Source organism: Neomonachus schauinslandi, chromosome 2 (genome assembly GCF_002201575.2).
Source record: "Neomonachus schauinslandi chromosome 2, ASM220157v2, whole genome shotgun sequence".
Lineage (NCBI taxonomy): Eukaryota > Metazoa > Chordata > Mammalia > Carnivora > Phocidae > Neomonachus > Neomonachus schauinslandi.
In genome coordinates, this window is record NC_058404.1 from 38,423,749 (window position 1) to 38,448,957 (window position 25,209).

A 25,209-nucleotide genomic window follows, 5' to 3' on the forward strand; every position below is an offset into this window, starting at 1 on the left:
AAGTTAAACACTAGATATTTACCCAAGAGAAATGAAATCATATGTCCATACAAAGACTTGTAGATGAATGTCCAATAGCAGCTTTATCTGTAATAGCCCCAAACAGGAAGCAACTTAAAAGTCCATCAATGGATGGATGAATGAATAAACAAAATCCAGCAACAAAAATGAATGAATTCTTGATAACACAACAACAGATGAATCTCAAAATAATGTCTATGTGAAAGAAGCCAACCCCCCCCAAAATACTGTGTGATTCATTTTATATAACATTCAAGGAAATGTAAACTAATATATAGTAACAGAAAGCAGATGCCTGGGGAAAAGGAGCTGGGTAAGTAAGGTCAGGACAGAGAGATTACAAAGGAGCATAAGGAACATTTTAAGGGCGATGAATGTTCACAATCTTGATTGAGATGATGATTTCATGGTTGTATATATATGTCAGAACTTTCTACATTGTTCACTTCAAATATGTTCCGTTTATTGTATGCTATTTATACTTCCATAAAACTGTTTTTAAAATACAGTAAGAGAAATTTTTAAAAATATATAAAAGGCAGGATGAGACAGTGGTGCAAACAAATTGTATCAGCCAGGCACCAGCAGACAAGGGTAACGTGGGGTTTCTTTGCCTTGCAAAAGTATGCTGAGTTAAGTGAAAGCGCCTGTGGTCAAGGAAAGGAGAACTGCTTGTCCTCTCAGGCCGCCTGAGGGATGTAGACTGGGGTGCTGGATGAAAATCTTTGGGGTAAGAGAAACGGTAACACCTCGGAGAATTGGAGGAGGGATGCTTGATAATAAAGCCCAAGCAGGTTCTTTGTCCTCTCTTTCTCCCGCCCCATTGCCAAAAGGATCCCTAGACGTCTGCTTTCTATTTCCAAATTTGTGTGAGCAGTTTGTTTTGTAGAGTCGGGCAGTGTCCCACGTGTAAGCTAGGACATCCAATCAAGAGTGAAAATAACGCCTTACATCAGTGATCAAAAACTACCTCGACCATCCCTAGGGAAATGACACAACACGGATATGACACAACGGGGAAATCCCGAGTCTTAGACCTCTGCAACCACCGGGAGAGCCCAGCCTCCACAGTTATCCCCCACACCAACCCCCCCTCCCCCAGCCCAGCCTTTTCCTTCCGTGTTGACTCCTCCCGGCGGAGCGAGAGGCGGTATCGGGCCGGGCCCCGCCCCCTAGGCGCGCCTCCACGCAGCAACGCGCAGCCTCACCAGAGTCGCTTTACGGCCGGGGAGAGGGTGGGCCCCGGCCTTGAGGTAGGAGGCCGAGCTGTGGGGCGGGGAAAGAGGCCTTTTTGCGGCAGGACGTAAGTGACGGCGTGGGCGGTGCGACTGCAGCTGGAGGGCAGAGGAGGCGGGTTCGTGTTTCCCGGGCCGAACCGGGCTGTGGGGGGCGCGGGGCCTGGGCCGGGGCTGTAGTTAAAAGCCCGCGGTGACAGTATGGGTGAAGGGGAGTGCGGCGGGGGAGGCCTTGGGCCGCTTTGGCCCGTGGGTGGGGCTGGGGGTCTGGCGGGCTGGAGTCTTGGGTCCAGGCCGGGGCTCTGACCCGTGGTTGGTGTTCCACCCCCCCCCGAACCCGCAGCGCGCGCGTCTTGTCCTCGCCATGAGGCCGCAGCAGGCGCCGGTGTCCGGGAAGGTATTTATTCAGCGAGACTACAGCAGTGGCACACGGTGCCAGTTCCAGACCAAGTTCCCCGCGGAGCTGGAGAACCGGGTACGCAGACTGGCTCCCCGCACCTGCTCTGGGACGAGGGAGGGGGCTCTTCAGGGACGCGAGGGAGTATGGGCCGACACCGGGCTCGCAGAGTGTCTCGTGGCTCTGGGGAGGGGAAGGCAAAGAAGGAGCCTTGGTCAGAAGAGGGCCACTAAGCAAGATACGGTGCTTGGAGGTGGACGAATAAGGCCAAGCCCCCGGTGTGATGACCTTATAGAACTCTGTGGTGCCCAGTGCCGGGAATCTGTACCCAGCCAGCCGTCTTCTTCCTGGCTGTCCCCCCACCCCCACCCCGGGTTATTGCCAGCAGTGATGAGGAACTAATTCCTGAGGTTCCAAGCCACCTAACTCAGCGTGTTGGAAGCTATATCCTCCTACCTCCCCAGGCAGGAGTAATCATTCTCGTGACTGGCGTTTGTGGCCATTGTGCTGGTCGCACTGCTCGGCAGAAAGGGTTTATTAAGTTGCTGTGCCAGGCAGTACAGACAGGCCTTCTTTGAACCTGAAAAATGCAGAGCATTAGATCGGCCTGGACAGGGAAAGATCTCAGAACAAGGCCTTACGCTTGTCATTTCCAGTTACCATCACTGGGAGCCACCTGTGTTTTGTTGGCTTGCATATCAAAATTGGCATCAGGATATAGGTCCCTTAGGCAACCTTGCATACAGAAATGGAAGAATGGGCTGTTTCCTCTTTCTTCAGACTTGGGGGGGGGGTGGGAATCATTGTATTTTATTCTAAAAGTACAATGAAGTGAGCATATGTGTGTGTTTTCTTATACCCGCAAGTGTTTACCCACCCAAAGAAAGATCTTTTGGTCTTGAGCCATGTTACCTTACATTCTGTTTCCTTTTTAGAGATCGGTTTCTGGTTAGATGGAGCAGGTTTTGTGCTCTTTTCACCTTGATGGGGAGGGTGAGGGACTGAGGTGATTAGGTGTGCTGTGGGTGTGGGAGTAAGAAATACTGGTCATGGGATAAGTGGGTGTAGATGAGTCTACTAGAGAAATGTGTAGCAGCCCTTTAAAATCAACTTGTAACAGGTGGGTGGTTCTACCTGATGGCCAAGTTTGAAAAATCAATGTATATCAATTGTAGTGTCCTTCGACTTAATTTATAACTGTGGTCAGGTTAGTGACCTAAGTATGTTTCTTTAAGTGCAAATGAAAGATCAGGTATGCTTTATAAAGATGGTTTGTAGATTAGCTTGTCTGTGAAATGCCACATAAATGCTGCAGTTTATTGTCTCCATGTTGGGTTAACTCAGCTTGACACCGGGTGGACATTTCCACCCTGGTTTGAAGAAGTAGAAATTGAGCAAGTTGCCTGTTGGCTAGAGCTACTGAATGTTATTTTTAAAATAATTTAACATCACAGTTAACATGTTTTACATGTTACGGCTTGTATGAAATGAAGCAAATGTTTTGTTTGTAAGCTTGTTATGGAAACTCTGACTTATACTATTTATGTACTTTCAAATCAGAGTGTAAACTATTCTTTTTACCACACTTACTTGGATGTTACAAGATTCTTTTGTTTAAAGGTTTTAAAGTCAAACTTCCAACTCATAACTGAGCCAAAAATCTGTATGCAGAATCAGACATTAGCCTTCCACTCTGTGTGTGGTAGAGCCTTTATTTTATAGTCTGAATAAAGAGACAGTGTAGTCACAGTACTCCACTGATACTTATAGGAAATTGATGTTTCTAAATTCTGGAGTCCTTTTATTTCTTTGACTTCAGATTATAGCCTAGAACTGCTTGTGACTCTGAGTACTAGATGGAGTGTTATTTGGTGCTGTTCAATTGTGTCTTTGAGGTGTTTTTTTTTTTTTTCCTTTTTTTAAATGTTTGGGTTAAAATACTAGTTTATACTTTAAACTGCTTGGGAGAGCTTTGATTTTTCTTTTAGTGCGTTGAAATCAAATTTCAATTACAGGTTTAAATTTTCCTTGCTTTGTTTGATGGAAAATTGAAAGGTTTCTTTGTTTCTCTACTACTTACCCTAGAAATTGTACTGATTGCTCTGCCACTGGGGCTGATTTTCCTTTTGTGAGAACATCACACTTGGCAATTTAATAGAGGAAGAAACTAATATACAAATGTTTTGTGTTACTTTAAAGCATTAAACACACATTTGTACCCTTTAACCTGGGAGTGAGGACAAATTCTGCCTTTTAACAAGTTTACTTTTTCTATTGCCTCTTAGAATGTAATACTTAGATGCTTAAGTACTTTGTTGCCAGAACAGTTCCTAAAGAAAGCTTTATTCTCACTTTAGCAAAAATAGTCATGTTAGGCACCCTTGGTCTGGGTAGGAGAGAAATGAGTGAACTATAATTGAAGCATTTGTTCCCTTACATACCTTTAAAAATGTGTCTACATCTGGTTGGTAGAAATTACCTTTGACTTGTTACCTTTGACTTATGATCACTTTAAGCTTCAGCTCCATGCTTTCTACCACATAGTTCAGGAAACAAAAATTCTGGGAAAATGAGTCTGATTCCTATTTCCTTCTGATTTTCAATGTTCATTACTCCAAATTTATATTTGGCTCCCACTTCACAAATCTCCCAATTTTGTATAGCTTCAGTATCAGTCTTCAAGTACCCAAGGAAGAACACTGACAGATGTTCTTCCTAGTGAAGTGAGTGAGAGGAAAATGGCCACATTTATTCTGTCGACCCCTTGTATGTTATGTCCTTTGCCTTCACTGCTGGCTAGCATACTTTTTACCCCCTTTCTTAATAGCCTTTCAAAGAAATTATTGACTTTTTAAATTTCATTTTTATTAAACTTTTTAAAAAAAATCTTTCACCTTGGATTTTTTCTTTTTAATGATCTATGATTTACCTCCATCCTATAAAGCATTATAATCTTGGAATAACTTTTTTAAGAATTCATGTTTCTGGTATGACCAGTAATTCTGACCTGAAAGAAACGTTTCTCGGTTGGATCCCATGGTTTTGAATCACACTATGTCTAGAGAAATGTAAATAATTCAAAGAACTTTCCTTATCAGATCATAACATTTTAGGTAGATCAAATGTGCGTGTTTAAAATTATTTAGACTTTTGTGGATTTGCTGATGTGACAAACTGAAGGTGTTAACTTGGGCATAATTAGTAAAGATAACAATTTGTTATAAATATTTGTTCATGGAGTGAACAAAGTCCGTTTTCAGGGAATGAGAACTCTGACATAGATTCCCCAGATGACCATTCTTCAAGTGGTGGCTCAGTGCAGGAATGCTACCCTGGCTCCTAGCACCATCTCCACCCACCCAACCCTTGTCAGAAACTCTGAATATTCTGGGAAATTAAAAGTAGCTCCTTTTGAAAAACAGAAGAGCCGCCACCACTTTAAAGTTCACATTAAAGTTTTTCATGCCATCTGCCCATTGGGTCCTCAATAGTTCTTCCACACAAAGGACAAAAAAATAATTGCAACTGCCTCTAACCTAAAGGATTTTAATAGCTTAAAGGTGATGATCATATCGTTTTACATTTTAAAAAATTATGTTCTTGGAACTGTTTTGTCTCAAACTGTATATTGAAGTTCTTTAACTTTTTTCCAAGTCTGTTTCTATATAAAGACTTCACAAAAGTGGGGTGCCTGGGTGGCTCAGTCAGTTAAGCCTCTGACTCTTGATTTCGGCTCAGGTCATGATTTCAGGGTTGTGAGATCGAGCCCCGTGTCAGGCTCCACGCTGAGCATGGAGCCTGCTTAAGAGTCTCTCTCAAAAGAAAAAAAAGAAAAGCCTTCATAAAAGATAGAATTTATATGTAAGGAATTACTCCTTTCAGGAATAAGGCAGATGTGTGAGAGGAGGCCTAGAGTAAGGACAGATAAATTGTCCTTTTTTGCCAAGAATGGTAGTGTTGCATGAAATACTCTACTAATGGGGTGAAAGTCCTAGGGTAGAGCATTGAGTTTTAAAATCTACAAAGTTAGGGGAAAAAAGTGAAAACAGGAGATTAGAGTGAAAATGGACGACAGTGGTAGTATTAGTGTAAATGTGAGATAATGGTGTCACTGAATAGAAAGGTAATAGGAATGACTTGTGAAGAATTGTGTGATAGTTTGAGATTTTGTCTTGTTTAGTGTGAGCTTTCAGTAGATTCCAGTGTTTAGGGACCCAATTTAAGGTTACTTTCTCTTAAGAGCGAGAGAGGCAAACCGAGAGACAGACTCTTAACTGTAGAGAACAAGCTGATGGTTACCAGAGGGGAGGTGGATTGGGGGGGAAGAGATGGGTGAAATAGGTGATGGGGATTAAGGAGTGCACTTGTGATGAGCATCGGGTGTTGTATGAAAGTGTTGAATTACTCTTTTGTACACCTGAAACTAATATTACATTGTATGTTCGTTAACTGGAATTTAGATAAAAACATTAAAAAAATAATAAGATTACCTGCTCTTTCCAGATAAAGAGAACGTCTCCTTCCTTTTGTGCCCCAACCATATTTTAAATATGCCTCCACTGTAGTACTTTGTCAATTTATTACATTTATATGTTTACATACCTATTCTGCTTTCATGACTGCCAACTCCTGGAGGACTGAAACAGTTATTCATCTTTCTCTAAGGCCTGTCCTAACATCTGTCTGATGGTAGATGCTCAGTAAATGTGAATATAAGTGAATGGAAAGATGGAAGGATTGTATAATTTTTTTAAAAGATTTATTTATTTGAGAGAGAGAGAGCATGAGCTGGGGGGCGGGGAGGGGAGGAAGGGCAGAGGGAGAGAGAATCCAGCAGACTCCTTGCTGAGCACAGAGCCCAACATGGGGCTCCATCCCATGACCCATGAGATCATAACCTGAGCCGAAACCAAGAGTCAGACACTCAACCAACTGAGCCACCCAGGTACCCCAGGATTGTATAATTTTATTAAGTTACTTGATACTCAGTATAGAGAATAAAGAGATACCATATTGAGTCTTGAAGATACCCAGTGTCCATAAGAGGGATGAGAATAAACAAAGACTATGCAGTTGCAGTAACATAGGTCCCGATTTCATCACCTAAAATGTTTGCCACCTAGTGGATAAGAATGTTGACAAAACAATAGAATAATTTAGTGGTAGCAAGCATCAGTGAGTGGTTGATCTTTTTTTCCAAAACTTAATTTTAATTTCTTTTTTCCGTACAGATTGATAGACAGCAGTTTGAAGAAACAGTTCGAACTCTAAATAACCTTTATGCAGAAGCAGAGAAGCTTGGGGGCCAATCCTATCTTGAAGGCTGTTTGGCTTGTTTAACAGCATACACCATCTTCTTATGCATGGAAACTCATTATGAGAAGGTAAGGCTACCTTTGTTTTCGCAAAATCTCAAAATCATAAAAAAAATGAGTTGTTGACATGTTTACATGGTGACAGTTGCCATAAAACTTAAAGGGGCATGTATAATAATAATAATTCAAATTTTGTTGTTGCTCCTATATCTAGAGCACATGGTAAAGAGTCCTGAGTCTTTCAGAAACTGGTCAAAATTGATCTGTCCACATGAAGGTGACATACCAATGTTCAAATTGGCTTACACTTAAGAAGACTGTGGAAAATCTATATTCTCATTCTGTCTAGCTTTCTGAGAATCCTCTTACTTTTTCCCCCCAGGTCTCTATCTTCAATCTTATCCTGCCACTTCTCTTTCCAGCTGCATGCTAGACCTGGAGTTGCCAGCTTCTCAACTTAGATTTCCAAAAGGCAAACCTCACACCTCCCCATTTTTTTAATAGCGCCCTGCCTTTTTCAGTACCATCTTAAGGTGTAGAGGATGAAGAAGGGGAAAATTTATCAGTTGTCAAAGACTGAAATATCTTCCAGTTTCTCATTCATTAACTTTTCATGATTTCCTCTGCCAGTGTTCTAATATGTGCCCTTACTACCTGTCTCTTAGACTATTGAAATAGTCTGACGAGTTTCATCTCTTCCATTCTTTTATTTTTCCAAACCATCTGCTGCTGCCTTCGTAAAATACTGCATTACTGGGGTGCCTGGGTGGCTCAGTCAGTTGAGCCTCCAGCTCTTGATTTCGGCTCAGGTCATGATCTCTCAGGGTCCTGGGATTGAGCCCCGTGTCGGGCTCTGCACTCAGCACAGTCTGCTTGAGATTCTGTCTCTTTCCTGATCTGTCCCTCTCCCCACTCACATGCACTCTTTCTCTCTCTCTTTAAAATAAATAAAATCTTAAAAAAAAAAAAAAAACAATAACACCAACACTGTATTACTTCCTCTAGCACTCTTACAAAGCCAGAGGCTTTCCCTGGCTTCCCGTTTACTGCCAATGAGTAAAGTTCAAGCCCTTTCTCCAGGTGACCTCCAACTTACCTTTCCAGCTTTGTCTCCCACCCCTTCTTCACTCAGTCTTTCAGCCAAACTCATTCCCTCGCTGGCCCCACACACACCCTCCGAGGTTTTCCTCCACCTACAGTGCCATTCTTCCCATGTTCAAATCTCACCAGTCCTTTAGGTCCTACTGTCATCTCACTTTTCCTTACTCTTCTAATCATAATTCTTTCTCGACTTTGTATTCCCACAACATTTTATTTACGTCTCTTTTCCTGGCACTTACCTCTCTTGACTTTGGAATGTAGCAGTTTGCATTATTTGCCCTTCAAGTATGTGTTCTTCTTGAGATCAAGGACAGTGCCTTAACTATTTTGTGTCCCTCTTTGTGCCCAACACCATGCCCTGGGTGTATTAGGCACTCACTGAATGTGTGTTGAATGAATTTAAGTTAATCACAGTAATGTTTAGCAACTGAAATGCTATAAGGATATCTATGTTACAGATTATACCCCACCTAATAGAAGTGTCTCTGTGGTTGTCTTGGACTCTATATAGTGGAAAGCAGATACAGTTGCAACTGAAGTATTTTTGTGAGTTATTGGCTGAAAATGCTGCCATATGCTTCATTAGCATCCTGACATGAATTGTCTTAGTGTTACTAAAAGGGTGTATTTAAATAACTAAATTAGTAGTTTATATTTTTTTCCATATCATACAGAGAAGCAGCTTTCATTCCTGTTTAACATTCAAAATCAGAAGTTTTAAAGGATCAGTATCAGCTTTCAGTCTGTTTTGTTTTAGCAGCTTTAATAGTACATTTGCTGAGTGAAGGGACAAAGGAGTCATTCATTTGGTAAATATTTATTGAAAGCCTACCATGTGCTAAACAGTGTGCAGGGGATATAACAGAATAGGGCAAACATGATTGCTGACCTTGTGTTTATAATTTAGTGGTAACAACTGATGCAAAGGAAACAAAACCAACTAAATTATAAATGATGATAAGTGCCTTGAAGAAAACAAACTTTCCTGTGATAGAAAATAATAGGAGAGACCTAATTTAGATTGTGTGGTCAGAAAAGGCCTCTGAAGTGATAACCTATAAGCGGCTACATGAAGGATGCAAATCCTGGGACCATTCATTCAGGTAGAGAGATAAGTGTGTGCAAAGGCCCAGAGAGCATGATGTGTCCTGGGAACTGTAAGAAGGTCGGTGTGGAAGGAGAGGAGTGGAGAGAGGGTCCAGAGGTGAGTTTGGAGAGGTGAGGAGCTGTATCATGTAGGAGTATGTAGTCCATGGAAAGATGTTCAGAATTTATTTTCAGTGCAGCGGGGAAGGTACTCAAAGATTTTAAGTGGAAGAGTGATATGATCAGATTTTCATTTTAAAGCAATCTCTTTATTCTAGGGGGGGAAAAAGATATAAAAATGGAAGTAGGGAAACCAGGTGGGATGCTCCAAAGAAATCAGGAAGAGATGATGATAGCTTGGACAGGGAATGGAGCAGTAGAGATGGAAGGAGATGAACAAATTCAAGGAATATGGTGATAGTGGAACCAAGATTTCATGAGAAGCTGAATGTAGGAGGGGATAAGGCTGAATTCATATGGATAGAAACTAGGCCATCTGGGGATGGTCATTTAAAGAAGTATAGGATACTACCAGTTTAAGGTAGAATTATATCCTCTAGAGAATTTTGTTCATGCTTAGTGGAGTATTAGAAAATTGAGTTGTCATTTCCTTATAGCTTTTACATTTGTTGATAAGATTTTAATTAACTTTTATTTATCCATGTGCACTTGCTGAAATAGATACCTCCTTCTAATGTCAGTTGTAAAAAGAAATTGATAATTGGTTGCCAGCCAAGTCAATTACATTAATTATGGGATCATGGACAAATTAATCTCTCTGAGTTCTCTCAACTATAAAATACATTAGAATTAATGTGTTTCCTCACATATGGTAGATGCCTGATAAATAGTGTTCTCTTAAGAAATTTAAAAATTAAGTTATATTTGTATATATATTAAAATTAAAAATTAAGTTATATTTGTATATATATGTAAACACATTAGTGTTTACATATATATACACACACGTGTTTTAATTAGATATTTGTGAACAGTTTTTTTCAGGTATAGTCATCTTTTTTAGCAGCTGCTAACTTATTTAGCTGCTTAAAACATTTAGCAGCTTTTAATTAAAATCCCTTTGACTATTGGGGCACCTGGCTGGCTCAGTTGGTAGAGCATGCAACTTGTGATATCAGGGTTGTAAGTTCAAGTCCCAACTTGGGCGTGGAGCCTACAATCAGTCATCATCCCTTTGATTATTAATCTTGAAAGGCAGTTCTCTGTATCAGAAATAGAGTGGAAATTGATCCTAATATATGTTTTAACTTGGATTCATAGGCAATGTAGAAGGTACTACTTTGTAAGTCTTACCAAGGTTTCTTTCTTTTTATGGAGTATTATAAAGCAAGTAAAGACCAAATAAAATTAGGGATGCCTGGGTGGCGCAGTTGGTTAAGCATCTGCCTTCGGCTCAGGTCATGATCTTGGGGTCCTGGGATCAAGCCCACATCAGGCTCCCTGCTCAGTGGGAAGCCTGCTGCTCCCTCTCCCTCCCACCCCACTCATGTGCACTCTCTTGCTCTGCATTCTCTCAAATAAATAAATAAATAAAATCTTTAAAAAAAAAAAAAAAGACCAAATAAAATTAGTCAAGAAACCAAAATTTAAGGTGTGGCCACGTTTTTTAAGTAGGTAATTTTATTTTAGAAACTGGACATGAATAACTAGATTGTGCCAAGTGAATAACTGGAATGGTCATAATTAAGACATGTACTTATACTTTAAACACTAAAATTTTCAGTCTACAAACAGTAAGCCAAATATAATAGTGCTTACACTTTGTCATGTGGGTTAAATTTTTTGAAATTGTAAATAAGCCTTTTAAAACTCATTAGAACAATCATGCTTTTTTTTTTTCCTATAATGTGCTATTTATTGATTTAAAATGAAGATAAAGACTTCAGTGTTATTTCTCTATTGTTGCTGCCCATTATAATTAGGGAACAAATGGGCTTGTAGAAGCTTCTCCGCTCAGTAGCTGTCTGTCTTGTTCAAAACATCCCTTCTGCTTATGTGCTTTAATCTGCAAAAGGAACAAATTAGAAGCAACTTAGATATTTTCTGAAAATACTAAGATCCTGCTGTTCTCGCTTAGCCTCACTTAGGATATTTTTTCTTGAACGTCTGTATTTTTTCTTAAGGGTCTCTCCAGTTTAATATTCTCAAGGAGGATAATAGTCTTTACTGAGGTTTGATTGTGTTTAGCTTTGTAAATATTATACAGATTGAGGCTTTGTTGAGGGTTTGAGGATAACAGATAATTTTGTTCAATATTATAGTTTGTTTTGACACTGATTTCCAAAAATAATAAACTATGACTAAAATGTCAACATAAAGTTTTTTGGGAGTAAGAATGCTGCTTTGTCCTGCCTGGGATGCATTATGAGTTTACTCATGTTAATGCTTTCTTGTTGCTAAAGAGACTAAGAGTTTAAGAGCATCTTATTTAAGACAGTCCTGCCTTCACCAGAGTGGTATAAGAGGATTTGGAGCTTATGCAAAAAGAAAACCTTGTTTTCTTTCTGAACTGATACCTAAGTGCACATGAATGTTATTAAAGCTTAAATAAAAACCTTGCACAACAAAGTTATGCTTAAATCAAATAAAGGCATGCTATTTCTTTGCTGGTAACCTGTACCCAAGGAGAGAGGAAGGAAAGCTGTTCTGAAGGAGTCCTTTCTTTGAAACCAGTCGTGCAAGCACTTTTCTGACTGTCCCCCCTAGTGGAAATGGACTGGAGTGAGGGTAGACCGACTCTCCAATTTCCAGTTCTGGCAGGTGAGCTGAGAAAGAAATTGGAGAGAAGACTGAGGGTCCTGAGTTGGGCACCTTTATGGGCTACTTCCTTCTATTTGTTATTTTAGCATGATTGACAAACTCTGATAGAAAGATAGTACCTAAGATTTCTTTTTTGCTCATAAAGACCAAGAATCACTCGAGTTCTTTGAGAATTGAAAATAGGAGAATGATACTTGTATTATTTCAGGTAATTAGATGAAAAAAATGTTTTCTTTAGAAGTGGTATTCTTAATTAACTACCTAAAGAACCCTGCAGATTGCTCTTTTAATAACATCATGCTCTTTTAGAACTTATAGTATTCCTAAAGTATGCAACTTGAATTTTAGTATTCCCAAATTATAGTATTCCCAAAGATGCAACTTGAATAAACTTATTTAAATTTTATTTTCCTTCAGTAAGAAAATTCAAAAGATACAAATAATGCAATTCACCTTAAGAGTGAAAAAAAAAAAGAAAATTCATTATGCAAACTACCTAGTGTTTTAAATTCTAAATGAGCTTATACTACAGCACCTAAATTGTAGCATCCTAATTTTGTTAGTTTGCCCTGGTACATTATAGACCCCCACTTAATTTGTTTCTTAATCTCTAACCTTATTCTCATACAGTTCTTTTTTTCCCCTTACGTTGTGATCACATTTATCCAAGACTATAGCATATGCTGGTCGTATGAATTTAAGAAAATATATAGTAATTAAAGAACTGGATCAAAGCCTTTTTGAACACTAGAGCCAAAAAAGGGTTATGACTTTGAATCTGAAATAAAACATGTAACTCTCTGATTTTGTATATAGCTATTAAGCTTTATTTTCTTCTAGCTTATCTGTCTCAAAATTGACCTTATTAAAGCTAGAGATTCGGCAATTTCCAGAAGTTCCTTTGTATCCTATCTGGCTTTTGTCTGCATTTGCTTTGACTTTTACAACCTTAGTGCTAAACTTATAAACCAAAGTTCCCATCAAGGACACAAGAGCAAACTACAGAGTAGCATTATATGCAGTGGTGGAAAGGATGTAAGACACTTGTCATCAGAAACTCCTTGGCAGCTGTCACATGCCTTACAAAGGAAATAAACTCAGTTTTAAACTAACTGGGCTATTTCTTGTTAATGGGCCAACTTTGTATCATTACTTAAAGTTGACAGACATTCAAAGGAGAGAAGCAGCAGTTCTTAAGTGTTAAAGGGAATGGCCAAGAGCTACTTTGGTGTCACATTAACATTTGATGAGTGGGAAAGAGAAAAGTACAACCAATTTTTGTGTACAGAATCACCTACTTATTTCTGTATATCCAGGATTGAGACGACAGCAGGTAAGGAGGGGCTGGTGCTCATGCTTTTGTATGCATTGGTACTTAAGTGACTTGCAGAGTCCATCAGGCTGTGCTGTATGTCATACACAACTGGTGTGTGCCAAATACTCACAGCTGTATCCCTTCATATGGATATCCATTTCTTGTTTTAAAAGCTAATTCCACTGCCTGAGTATTTTGAGATCCAGCTGATACTTAATGGGAAATCTGATGATATTTGTTAAAAGCTATGGTGTTTCTTTCTGTCAGGTTCTGAAGAAAGTGTCCAAATACATTCAAGAGCAGAATGAGAAGATATATGCTCCCCAAGGCCTCCTCCTGACAGATCCCATTGAGAGAGGACTTCGAGTTGTATCTTTTTTGTCCAGATCATAAGGTCTAAATATCTATAAAAAGAAAATTTTGATGGTACAACTAGAGAGAATTTAACTCCCTTCTCTTGTATTTGCCCTGGGAATCTTTTTTTTTTTTTTAATTTTATTTATTTATTTGACAGAGACAGCTAAAGCAGGAACACAAGCAGGGGTAGTGGGAGAGGGAGAAGCAGGCCTTCCGCCAAGCAGGGAGCCCGATGTAGGGCTTGATCCCAAGACCTGGGATCATGACCTGAGCCGAAGGCAGACGCTTAACGACTGAGCCACCCAGGCGCCCCTGCCCTGGGAATCTTCTGTGTGAATTGCATACCTACCACAAGCTCCTATCTCCCAACATTTTTCTTAAAGCACATCTCCTTCCTTTGCGTTGTGCAGGTCTCCAGATTGTTTAATATTCTGGTTACTGTCTTTCTTGGTGGTTCTGAGGGCATCTTGTAGTAATAATGAGGGTGGCATGAGTAATGCATTTCAGCTGCAGAAACTCTGAACCTAAAGCCTCTTTGAAATGCATAAACTCATAATGTGTGGTGAGACTTGTCATCCAAATGAATTGCAGTTCCATGGGTTCATCTGACTGGTTGAAATCAGTTACAGCTGCCAGATGTATAATTTCATTACCTTTGACATACTGTGCATATTTTTAGAGGCAGTAAGCTTTGAAACTCACTAAGTGAATTTGGTAAATAGAATTGCAAAAAAAACTAATTTAGCTTGATAACTGGAGTAATGAGTAAAATAAATTTTTTTTAAAAACCTAGGTCAGATAATCCCAGGCCTTCCGGCTGATAATAATTTCAGCAGTTTTATTATACTCTGCAGCAGTGGTTCTTAAACTTTTAGAGGTCATAAACCCTCTCCCAGGAAAAAGTTTGCACATAATTACAGGGCATTTTAAACCCTTGAATTCATTACCTTCTTCAATTCTCAGCTAACAACCCCCTAGTTCTACAATATAGCATCTTTTTCAGAATTTTTTTTTTCCAAAAAATAAATAATGTTTTGGGGGGGGGAGGGGAATTACAGGTAGATTACTACAGGCAATTATATTTCTTAAAGTTTTTTGCAAGGTGGAGAGAGCATCATGTTTAACTTAAGTAGGAGAAATTCTTAATAAAAAAATGAGCAAAAGGAAATTGAAAGCAAAGTGTGTGTGGATCGTACACATCATCTTGCCACAGTCCCCTCTTACGTGTTCCATTCTCCAGTGTGTTTTCTTAACAGCTATGCTGTTTAGATTGAAATCACCATTTATGAAGACAGAGGCATGAGCAGTGGAAGATAAACCATAGAATTAAAGGTAAGAAAAAATTACATGGTTTATATGTAGTTTTTATCATATGTAGCACGGGTGAATTTTCTTCCCTGCATGGTAAATAAATCGTTAGGTAACGGCATATTCTCTGTATTGGCTTGAGATTTAAAATGTGTATTTAACCCAAAGTTCTATTCAGTGATCTAGAATTTTTTTTTTTTTTAAGATTTTTATTTATTTATTCATGAGAGACAGAGAGAGAGGCAGAGGGAGAAGCAGGCCCCCAAGGAGCAGAGAGCCCGATGCAGGACTTGATCCCAGGACCCTGGGATCATGACCTGAGCCGAAGGCAGACGCTTAACCATCTGAGCCACCCAGGTGCCCCGTCAGTGATCTAGAATTTAATCCTGATTTTTCCCCTCTGTATTGTTTTCAGACTGTTTTGTTGTTACTTTGTTTTGGCAGATGTTTTTTCAGGGGAGGAGGTCTTGTTTTAATATTTCAGAGCAATCTTAGGCATTTTGCATATAAAAATCATTTTGGATTTTGCATATAAAAATCATTTCAGCGATTGCCCTGCCTGTATGATGAATGGCTTTAATAACGAAAGAAACATTTCAGAGTGGAGGGGGAGATTTTGAATATTTCATTTATTTAAGTGGCTTCATTGCCCTGTAGAAGAAAACTTACCCTGGTGGTTAAAACCATAAATTTAATTCTTTTGTTTAGAACATTTATGTTCTTCTATATCCACATAATGACCTTGAAGAAGTGAGAAACAAATAGTTAATACTGATAGTGTAGACGCAGAATCATGTGGAAACCATAGTCCATTAGCACAGGCTTCTAAGTAACAGAAAATCGTACTGCACTGTTTCTGCCGATTCCAGTCATTTACACTTTCTACCGAGAGTGTTCTGCTGCTGTACTTTCCTACGTGACTGTTTGCAGGTATTTGTCACTGACAGGCAGCACAGACACAGATTCTGCCAAAGCAGACCTCCTCCTCCTTCCCGGGGCAACAGTAATAATAACTGCCATTTTGAGGACACCTGCTCTGTGCCAGGTGTTCTACAAATGGTATGTCTCATTCTTACAAAAAGTGTGCGGAGTATTTCCTCCATTTTAGAGATGAGCAAACTGAGGTACAAACAGATGAAATGGTGTTCTCAAAGTCATACAGTTTAACACATTTTGGGATACGAACCCAAGTTGGATGGACCACAAACCCCGTTTTGTGGACCACAAACCCATACTTCCTATAAGTACTTGCAGCAGCAGCAAACATGGGGAGAGGGAAGAGTTCATCAGATTCAGATTATTCTAAGTGTTTATCATCCCCTTTTCTTTTTCAAGACTTTCTTAAAAGATACATTTTGTCTGCCCCGTACAATTTATCAAATCCTATAAACCAACATTCCAAAGCTGCTGTCTTGTAGCACTAGTGAAAGTGTCACCTGAATTCTTTGACTTTGAAAGCCAAAAATCTAAATCATGATATCCTCTGCCATGTGTTTTCTTTTCTTTAAAAAGGTCTTGTTTGGGGGGCGCCTGGGTGGCTCAGATGGTTAAGCGTCTGCCTTCGGCTCAGGTCATGATCCCAGGGTCCTGGGATCGAGTCCCGCATCGGGCTCTCTGCTCCTTGGGAGCCTGCTTCTCCCTCTGCCTCTCTCTCTCTCTGTCTCTCATGAATAAATAAATAAAAGTCTTTAAAAAAAAAAAAAAAAAAAGGTCTTGTTTGGGAACACTTAGTGTTACTTGGTCATGTACAGTTTCCCAAACTGACACTTCTCAGTGGAGCAACCAGGAGCCTTAATGTGTGGTTTTGTTATGTGCCATTGCAATAAGTTTGTTTTATCAATTGCAGCTGCGTTGACTTGGCACAACCCATTTGTCATGACTCATTTTGCAGCTATTATTGCTAACTGTAATGTTTTTCTGAGGTGGTGTGGGGTTTTGAGCAAATACACACCAGAGACTAATCTATCAATAGTCAGGTAACTGTGAAATTTTGAAATGGGAAAGATTTACATTAAGAACTTCTGGATAGTTTCATGAATGCAAATATTTCTGTTCAATTTAGAGCTGTGTGTTCCTCAGGCACAGGATCTAGTGTGGGCGGAAGTCTTGGAGGAGGGGGAGAAACTGTAAGAATAATTAATTCAGCTCTGTGGTTTTTCTTAAGTCTCTAAGGTTTCTGCAGGTTGAACTATTACATGAGAGTTAATGATTTAACCAAAAATACACAAATCATGCAGATGGCCTTTATTAAAAATGTTTAAAATAGCTCTATTAAAGACTGATGGTGTTTTCTCTTTGGATTGTCTTTTTTATTTAAAAATTGGAACATGTCATTACCCGGTCACAATAAATGAGTGCTGAGGAAAATAGCCAACTTTTGTGGGTGCTCATTATGTGCCTGCACTGTTCTAAATGCTTAGTACTGATCATCACAGCGGCCCAACAAGGTACGTACTGTTATCGCAGTTTTCTCAGATGAGGAGAGTCAGGCGCAGAGAACCCAAGTTACTTGTCTAAGGCTGAAGACTAGTAGGTAGCAGTCGAGGTGGCCTGGCCCCAGATTCGCCACTTCAGCCTGTGCTGTGCTACCTGCCTCTTGTGACAGGATCGTTCAGAGACTGAAATATCCAGGGCTTGCATTTCTAGACTGTTGAGCTATGTCCTCACTTGTCAGTTAGTACAGATCCAAGTATTCTATTAGAACTAGCCCACTTATGAGGAGCTCCTATGAGCTGGTGTAGGAGAGATGTTGTAGAGGTTATTTTAGCATCCCTTTCTAAAACTTCTTTTTGCATCTAACTGCAGATCCCACCTCCAGCTGGGACCCTCATCTATCCACTGGCCAATTGCAGAGTGTCCCCTACCTCCTCTCCAGAGCATCATTCCTTTGTATCTGCTGCCAGAGCCACGGTGCCATTTACTCCAAGGACTAACTTTCTAAAATTCCACACCTGGAGTGACCTCTAGTCGCTCAGCATCCACTTTGTGTCTCCAAATTGTGTAGGACTCTGTAATCTTTTGATTAGTTTCTGAGAAAACACAATGATGCATTTCACTTCTTTTATTCAGAGCCATTAATAAAATAGGCCGTTGGTTAGCCCAACACAAAGTTTCTTTCTTATCTGCCACCAGTACCAGTGGTTCTCTTCATTCCTTGGGCCAGCTTCCCAGGTGGCTCTCGACTTCCAAGTCATATCTCAGCCAGTATTCAGTCTTATCTCCCCGAAATTCATAAAATGCTATTCTCCAGGATTTTGGTGAAAGGTAGGCTGTGTCTGTGGTTTTGCTAATGCATCTCCCAGATTTCGAAGAACTACCAGTTTTGCCATGACTAAAATCTTAAAGATCTGTTTCTGTTCAGTTTCTCAAACTGAAACTCATTGGAAAAATAATGTATAATGTTATTTGTTTTATGATAGCAATTATTCCTAATTAAAGCAGTATTTAATGCAATTTCCAGTTATTTTTCTTTGGAGAATTTTGTTATTATTGCATTACCTTGAATGTTGGGAAGATGTAGTATGTGTTGCGTGTTCATTACAAAAATAAGTAAGCACAATAAAGTGGATGCTAAACCATCAAACACATAAATGTCCCTGCTGTGTCCCTGAATGTGTAATCAAGTATAATAAATATTTTAATTATAGTTTTGTTATAAATATAACTTATGAGAAAAAAATTTGATAGGAATAATACTGTATATTGCTAATTTTTAACTGTCCCTACTGGCAAATCTTATGATTCATAGACTTTCCTCATATACAGTATTCAGTGCACAGAAGTCTTATGATTGGTTCAAGTACAGTAAGTTCAGTGATTTCCAACTAAAACTTTCAAGTCTGAGTCAGTGTTTCTAGTTCTTTTGGCTGTATGTTCTTAGTATCCGGGTTTCTTATGCCCTTCCTTCATCTTTGGGGTTTGAGAGCACTGTTTTTGGGAGAAAGTTCAGAAATATATTAGGAAAGAATGAAACAGTTAAAAGTTTTACTTTCAGAGATACTGTAGGTGCTAATACTGGATTTAATCTTTCAGATTTAGTTTCTTTTATGGATCTGTTATTCAGTAAATCTCATTGGTCTGTGTAATATTTTATTTGTATAAAATTCCTTTGTTACTTTAGAGCCTGTAATAGTGTGTCTGTCTGCCTTTTAAACCTGTTGCAATAACTTTGCTGAAATAAGAACACATTAGTAAAACTTTTCTTAAACAAATGGTCTCTGTATCATATTTGGTGTGGTTTGGTAAAGTGATATGGCATTAAATTTCGCAGATAAACAACACTACTAGAATCGGTGCGGCTTAATATTTTCCAACAAACATCTTACACTCATCACACTTTCCAGTTTTTTACATGCTTTATCTCGTAAGAGGCAGATATGTTAGCTAAATAGATAAAAACCAAGAAATCATCCCTGAGAGTCAAAAATGTATTCAATTAAAGAAATAAAAGATTAGGATGTTTCATTAGGAATAAAATACCAGTTATTGTTACTACCTTGGATCATCTGATGACTCTTTTTTAAGATGAAGTGCATTAGTAGAGAATAACCACTTATAAAATATAGTCCATGTTCTGACTTTTGTGAGATTATTTTTCTTTATAAAATTTTCAGGGACGCCTGGGTGGCTCAGACGGTTAACCGTCTGCCTTCGGCTCAGGTCATGATCCCGGGGTCCTGGGATCAAGCCCCACATCGGGCTCCCTGCTCAACAGGGAGCCTGCTTCTCCCTCTCCCTCTGCTACTCCCCCTGCTTGTGCTCTCTCTGTCAAATAAAAAAAAAATCTTTTTAAAAAAAAAAATTTCAGCTTCTCTTTCCTACCCTATTTACACTGACAGTAAATGGTACTCATACAGAAGGTCATAAGACCCTGCGTGGCTCCTAGCATAAAGACATGGTTTCTCAAGAGTAACATGCTTTGTTTTTCGGGAGGTCAGAGTATTAGTGCTATATATGATTTATACACTGAACTCCCCTTCCCCTTGCCATGTGTCTCCTTCCCCACCCTAATCCTTCTAATTCCATGAGGGCAGAGGTTGTTTCTAGTTACCCTTGCATCTATCCCTAACCCAAGCATCATCCTTGCAGGGGACACATCAACTTAACACTCATATTTGCTAAGTGAGTAAGATACAGGCTGACGGGTCACTAGCAGAGTTACTTCACTACATCTTGATTAGTAAGGTGTTTAACTTCGTAAGATAGTGACTTGTATACTCCCCCTTGTAAAGTTCTAAGACTGGAAAGATATCTGTGGCTTAAACTCCATTAGAATAGACTTTTGCACAGAGATAACTACTCTTGAGGATTCCGGTGACCTTTTTCCTGTACATAGGAATTCCCAGGGTAAGGAAAGGAATTACATTTAAAAAAAAAATCTAAAGTACATAGATGTGTAAATAACGAGTAAGCCTCCAACTCATCCTTTGTCCTTTTTTTATTCTGTAGATCACTGACATTGCCAATAAGTGATCCCCATCCTCATCCGTGCTTGGTTGGAGGATAAACCAATAAATATAAGCATTACACAGTGACCCACTTTAATCTGCAAATGTGTAAGGTGTGAAGGATTTTATTCTTCTCCCACCAAAGCTATAGTGAGTGGTTTTACAACAGTACTCCACAGTACTCAAAACTTGGAAAATGTACAAGATAGCAAATATGTACAGTGAATTGTGAATGCCAAAATGTAGGTTCTGTGCCCCCTAAGTTCGAGGATAGTTTGCTTCAAAATGAATAAACATAGAATTACATGACTATAAAAAAGGCTATAGCTCTTCTTGTCTTACATCCCAAGTTCTTATATATTTCAAATGGTGCAGATGTGAGGTTCTGTGAAATTCTGCCTACAAGCCCTGTAGAAATTGAATGCCTACTTTTAAAAAAAAAAAAAAACCTCCACTTTGCAAAAAGAAATAATTTTATGAATTCAGGCACAATCAAAGATTTTGGTTAAGGGTCATTGTCAAAATGAGTTTATGCCAGCAGAATTTTCTGATTTTTTAAAAAGAGCATCTGAGCAATATAAGTGTTTATTGACCTTGTAAGAACTTAACTTTGTGCTGTCACTTTTTTTATGTGAAATCTTTAACCATCAGAACCATAAAGGATCTTGCCTTTGAAGAATTTATTTCTTTTGTTTCAGCTACAAAGATTTAAAAAAAAAAAAAAAGTGGCGGGTCACCTGGGTGGCTCAGGCAGTTAAGTGTATGACTCTTGGTTTCGGCTCAGGTTGCGATCTCAGGGGTCATGAAATCAAGCCTCATGTCAGGCTCTGCACACAGCGGGGAGTCTGCTTGAGGCTCTCCTTCCTCTGCCCCTCCCACTCATGCTCGCTGTCTCTCTAAAATAAAATAAATCTTTAAAAAAAGGGGGGGGAGGCTAAAAATCAGTTCATTGGCTGCCAAATCTGTCGTTCTTGATCTTAATGTTTTTGTTCTTATATATTATATTTTCTTACCTCATATTTTCACAGACCTATTGCCAGGAAATGAACATAATAATTTGTATTCAAAATGTTTTGGCAATTAGTCTTCTGGGAACAACCAAATGCCAAACAACATAACTGTAGAAGCTCAGATTCTGTGATATACAAGGACTCAGAAACAGATGTAATGTGACCTTTTCTTCCCAATTAAAGGATTGCTGGGCCCATTTGCATATCTTTGTGCATCTCATACAACGCACAAATATTTTATTTAGTCCAATTCCTAATTTCTTAGATGTTTGAAGGATTATGTGCTTGAAAAAGCAACATTATTATAGATGTGACTATCTACTTTTAAAATGAGTGATGCTTCAGTTAAACAATTAGGAAAGGAAAGGCCTAACAGCATGTTGTGGGCATTTTTAATATTGCAGAAAAAGATCTTCACTTAACGTCTAATGATATGGAGGGACTACATCAAGATGGGAAAAATCACCTTTTTAAGTAACCAGAATTCCCAACAGGAACCATATTGACAGAAACTTTACCAACCCCTGATGGCAAGAGCTACACATTAAAAATAATCAGATCCTTGATAGAGACTCTGAGAAAACTCTGAGGGGGAAAGAAAGTTGCTTGTGTACATTGATTTCTATTCCCAAGTACTATGTAGGTTTTGAAGTGACCACAATTTTTCTACTTATCAAGGTAATGTGCAGTGTCAGGATAATACTGCAGCTGCATATTAACTCTATGTAACAGTTAAAGGCAGAAAGTAAAAATCCCTCTGGGACTGGAGGAAGAATTTAGGGTAAAATTTGGTCTAATCAATTCATTCTACAGACAGGCTTATTAAGAACTTAAAAAATTATTTGCCTAAGTCCTAATAAGGTTTTTTTATGGAACTTGCATGCTGATTCTAGAAAAAGTGAAGAGACCTGCCCTACAACTAGCAAAATAGATGAAGTTGTAATGCTTAACATGGGGCATTGGTATGAGGATTAGCTCACGGAATAATGGAACAGAATAGAGACTGAGATATGCAGACTTAGGCTTGTCCAGTTGCCTGTCCTCTTGCCCCTCCAGAGCCTTTCTCCTCCATGTGCAACTTTAGGTTCTAGAAAACTGATCTCTGCAGACGGCCTCCACCAGGTTCCCTTGGCCTGTGGCTTCCAGTAGGATTCAGCCAATGGGAGAAATGACTGAGCAGGAAATCTGAGCATGGTACACTGATTCATGGGAGCGGCCTAGCTGGCCATCTGCTTAGAGACCTGGGAGGACAAAAGTGAAAGGCTGGTGAAGAGTAGAGGAATGCTCTGTGGAAGAACCTCCAGGAACAGACTCCAGAGTGTAAAGAAATCCATATGCCATGTGAATGCCCATGAGATAGCACCCCCTGCAGAGAGGGTCTCACTGTGGAAAGTTCTCTGATGTCAGTCAGCCTCTTCCCAGCCCCCCTGATGCTTGCTCATTGGGACCATGTCAAATGGTCATGGCAGCAAGGATGGAGGCTACACGTGACTCAACAGCATCGACTTCCGCTCATTATGATGGATCTGGCTACTGCCACTGCCCAGTGCCCAAATGGCCAACAGAGGCCACTGCTAAGCCCCCAAGGTGGCACTATTCTCCAGAGGGGGTTTTGATGAGAACAAACTGGACATTTTAATTACTGAACGGGCACTGTGTTTTGTGACTTATAAAGATCATGGGACTTTTTTTTTTCAACCGAAGAGTGACAAAAATAATCATGGACCTTCCTCAGTTTTCATCCAGGATGGGGAAGAACTATACCCACCCAACAAATCAATGTAAAGGGACAAAATAAATTGGAGACAAAAATAAAGTTGCTTTACGATTACATTCCATGAGTTCTCCTAACTGTTACACATACACACAATTTGTATATTATTATCATATCATTTTTGGATACATGCATCTATGGTAAAATACGTCCATCTGCCTGGGAACAATGAACACTAAGTTGACTGTAGCTGGTGGTTACCTGTAGAGAGGGAGGAAAGAGGATGGGGTCAGAAAGAGGAGCACAGAGCTTAGATTGAATTTGTAATATTAAATGGCTTTTTATTTTCTATACATTTTCAAATTTAAAAAATTTTATTACAAAAACAAGCACCTATATATGTCCATACTATATCTAAGTATTATACACACCAGTTAGCATCTTCAATGTCATTATGGGCTTTGATAATTTGGACACGCCCCCTCGGATTTCACTCAGGTCTCTATTTGCAATTTCCTCTAAGGGTTCAGGCCTATTTGTCTCGTTGGTTTCACTATCAAGAAGCACTAACCTCTGAGTTCTGCTACTTCTAAATATACCAAAAAAGTGAAAAATATGGACAAAGGGCTTATAGATATGTGAGTAGCCCTTTTAAAATAAATGAATTAAACTTCTAGCCTAGAAGCAGCATAGAGCCAAGGGTAAAGTTCAGGGTCCAGCTGAATTTCTCATGTAAACATGTTGAAGATGAGAGAAAGAGAAGCTAACTAGGAAACTTATGATCTCACTTCCCCATAAACAGGGATAAGTCCAAAGTCACTTCAGCCTTCCCAGAGCTCCACGGGTCACATCCAAAGCTTACTGACCCTAACAAGTTGGCAACGCATAGAATGATAATGATAACGCTCACAGCAAGATCAGCAAGTGGCCCAAAGCTTCTGGTTCTTGTCTCCAAAAATATCAACAGTTAACACAATTTCATGACCAGATTTCAGTATTTCCAGCTGAAAACATTTTCATAACTAAACTGGACATAACAGAAACTGACAATTTCGTGGGGTTTATCACTGTGGGATATTCTAAAGGTAGAATTATTACATTATCTGCTCTAGCTAATTTAGTAGTAAAATACCCAGATAATGTTCTGGGACATGGAACCCAGTTAAAAATTATCTATTCTCCAGTCTTCTCATAGAGGATGAATACTAAACTCAATTAAAATGATTAGCTCACCAAAAAGAAACCTGTAAGAAGTGTTTAAATGAAAAAACCTAGACAAAATGCCAGAAGCTTTTAAGATGTGACAGATTTTTAAATTTCACATTTTTATATTAATCCAGGCCTCTTATTCCTTATTATTTTAAGCACTGACATCTCGAGAGATGTTTAATTTATACATGCTCCATATAAAAAATAAGAGAATGGTAATAATGACAATATAATTCCATCTCTGTAACTTGAACCAGAAAGTTTGGAACTTAAAGTTTTAAAATAAATCTTCATTTATCTTGTCATCTCAGGGAAAATGATGCCCATATACAGATGAGTCTCAATTGTATTCTAAGAGTTGTCCCTACACAGAAAAATTACTTCAATAAACTTTACTCTGAAGTGGAATGACCCATTTTGTTAGTTATATGAAGTTCTCAACACGGTGCCATGTCTATGATCCATTAACACCAAAAAAGGTAAGGCATTAAAATGAAAACCAGTGAATGGAATTTTGATATAGGGTGGACTCGATCAAGACTACCCTCTAAGCCTCTTCCTATGACCATAATCAAACCTTTACCTGTGGCTACATACTTAAAAACAAGAAAGAGCACTGTCCCAAACTGTAAGTACTTAGAAATACTGAGTTTGGCCTGGTTTTCATTTAGACCTAAAGACAATTCCCTAAATTACATGGACCCTAATAAACATGACCTGCCAGCACTTAGATGCCCCTGACATAAAGTCACATGAATTTTTTGATGGAAAGACCACATTTCTCTTTGCTGACTCATCCAGAAAATAATTAAGAAAACAGTTTTCTGTAACCTGCTAAATGGCCATAGTTTTTCAGAAGATAAATTACATTTTTTAGAAAAGGAAAAGGCGTGATCAATACAGTTTTTGTTTC

General features: G+C 39.0%; 1 protein-coding gene across 1 annotated transcript; it reads left to right on the forward strand.

Annotated features, from left to right (window-relative positions):
- The first annotated feature begins 1,285 nt into the window (after positions 1-1,285).
- Positions 1,286-18,499, forward strand: GOLGA7 (golgin A7). Its single transcript, XM_021681533.1, has 6 exons — positions 1,286-1,375; positions 1,600-1,731; positions 6,885-7,037; positions 13,519-13,620; positions 14,878-14,940; positions 17,722-18,499. The coding sequence occupies exons 2-5, from the start codon at positions 1,621-1,623 to the stop codon at positions 14,923-14,925; spliced, it is 414 nt and encodes a 137-aa protein (XP_021537208.1). The 5' UTR covers positions 1,286-1,375; positions 1,600-1,620; the 3' UTR covers positions 14,926-14,940; positions 17,722-18,499.
- The last annotated feature ends 6,710 nt before the right edge of the window (positions 18,500-25,209 follow it).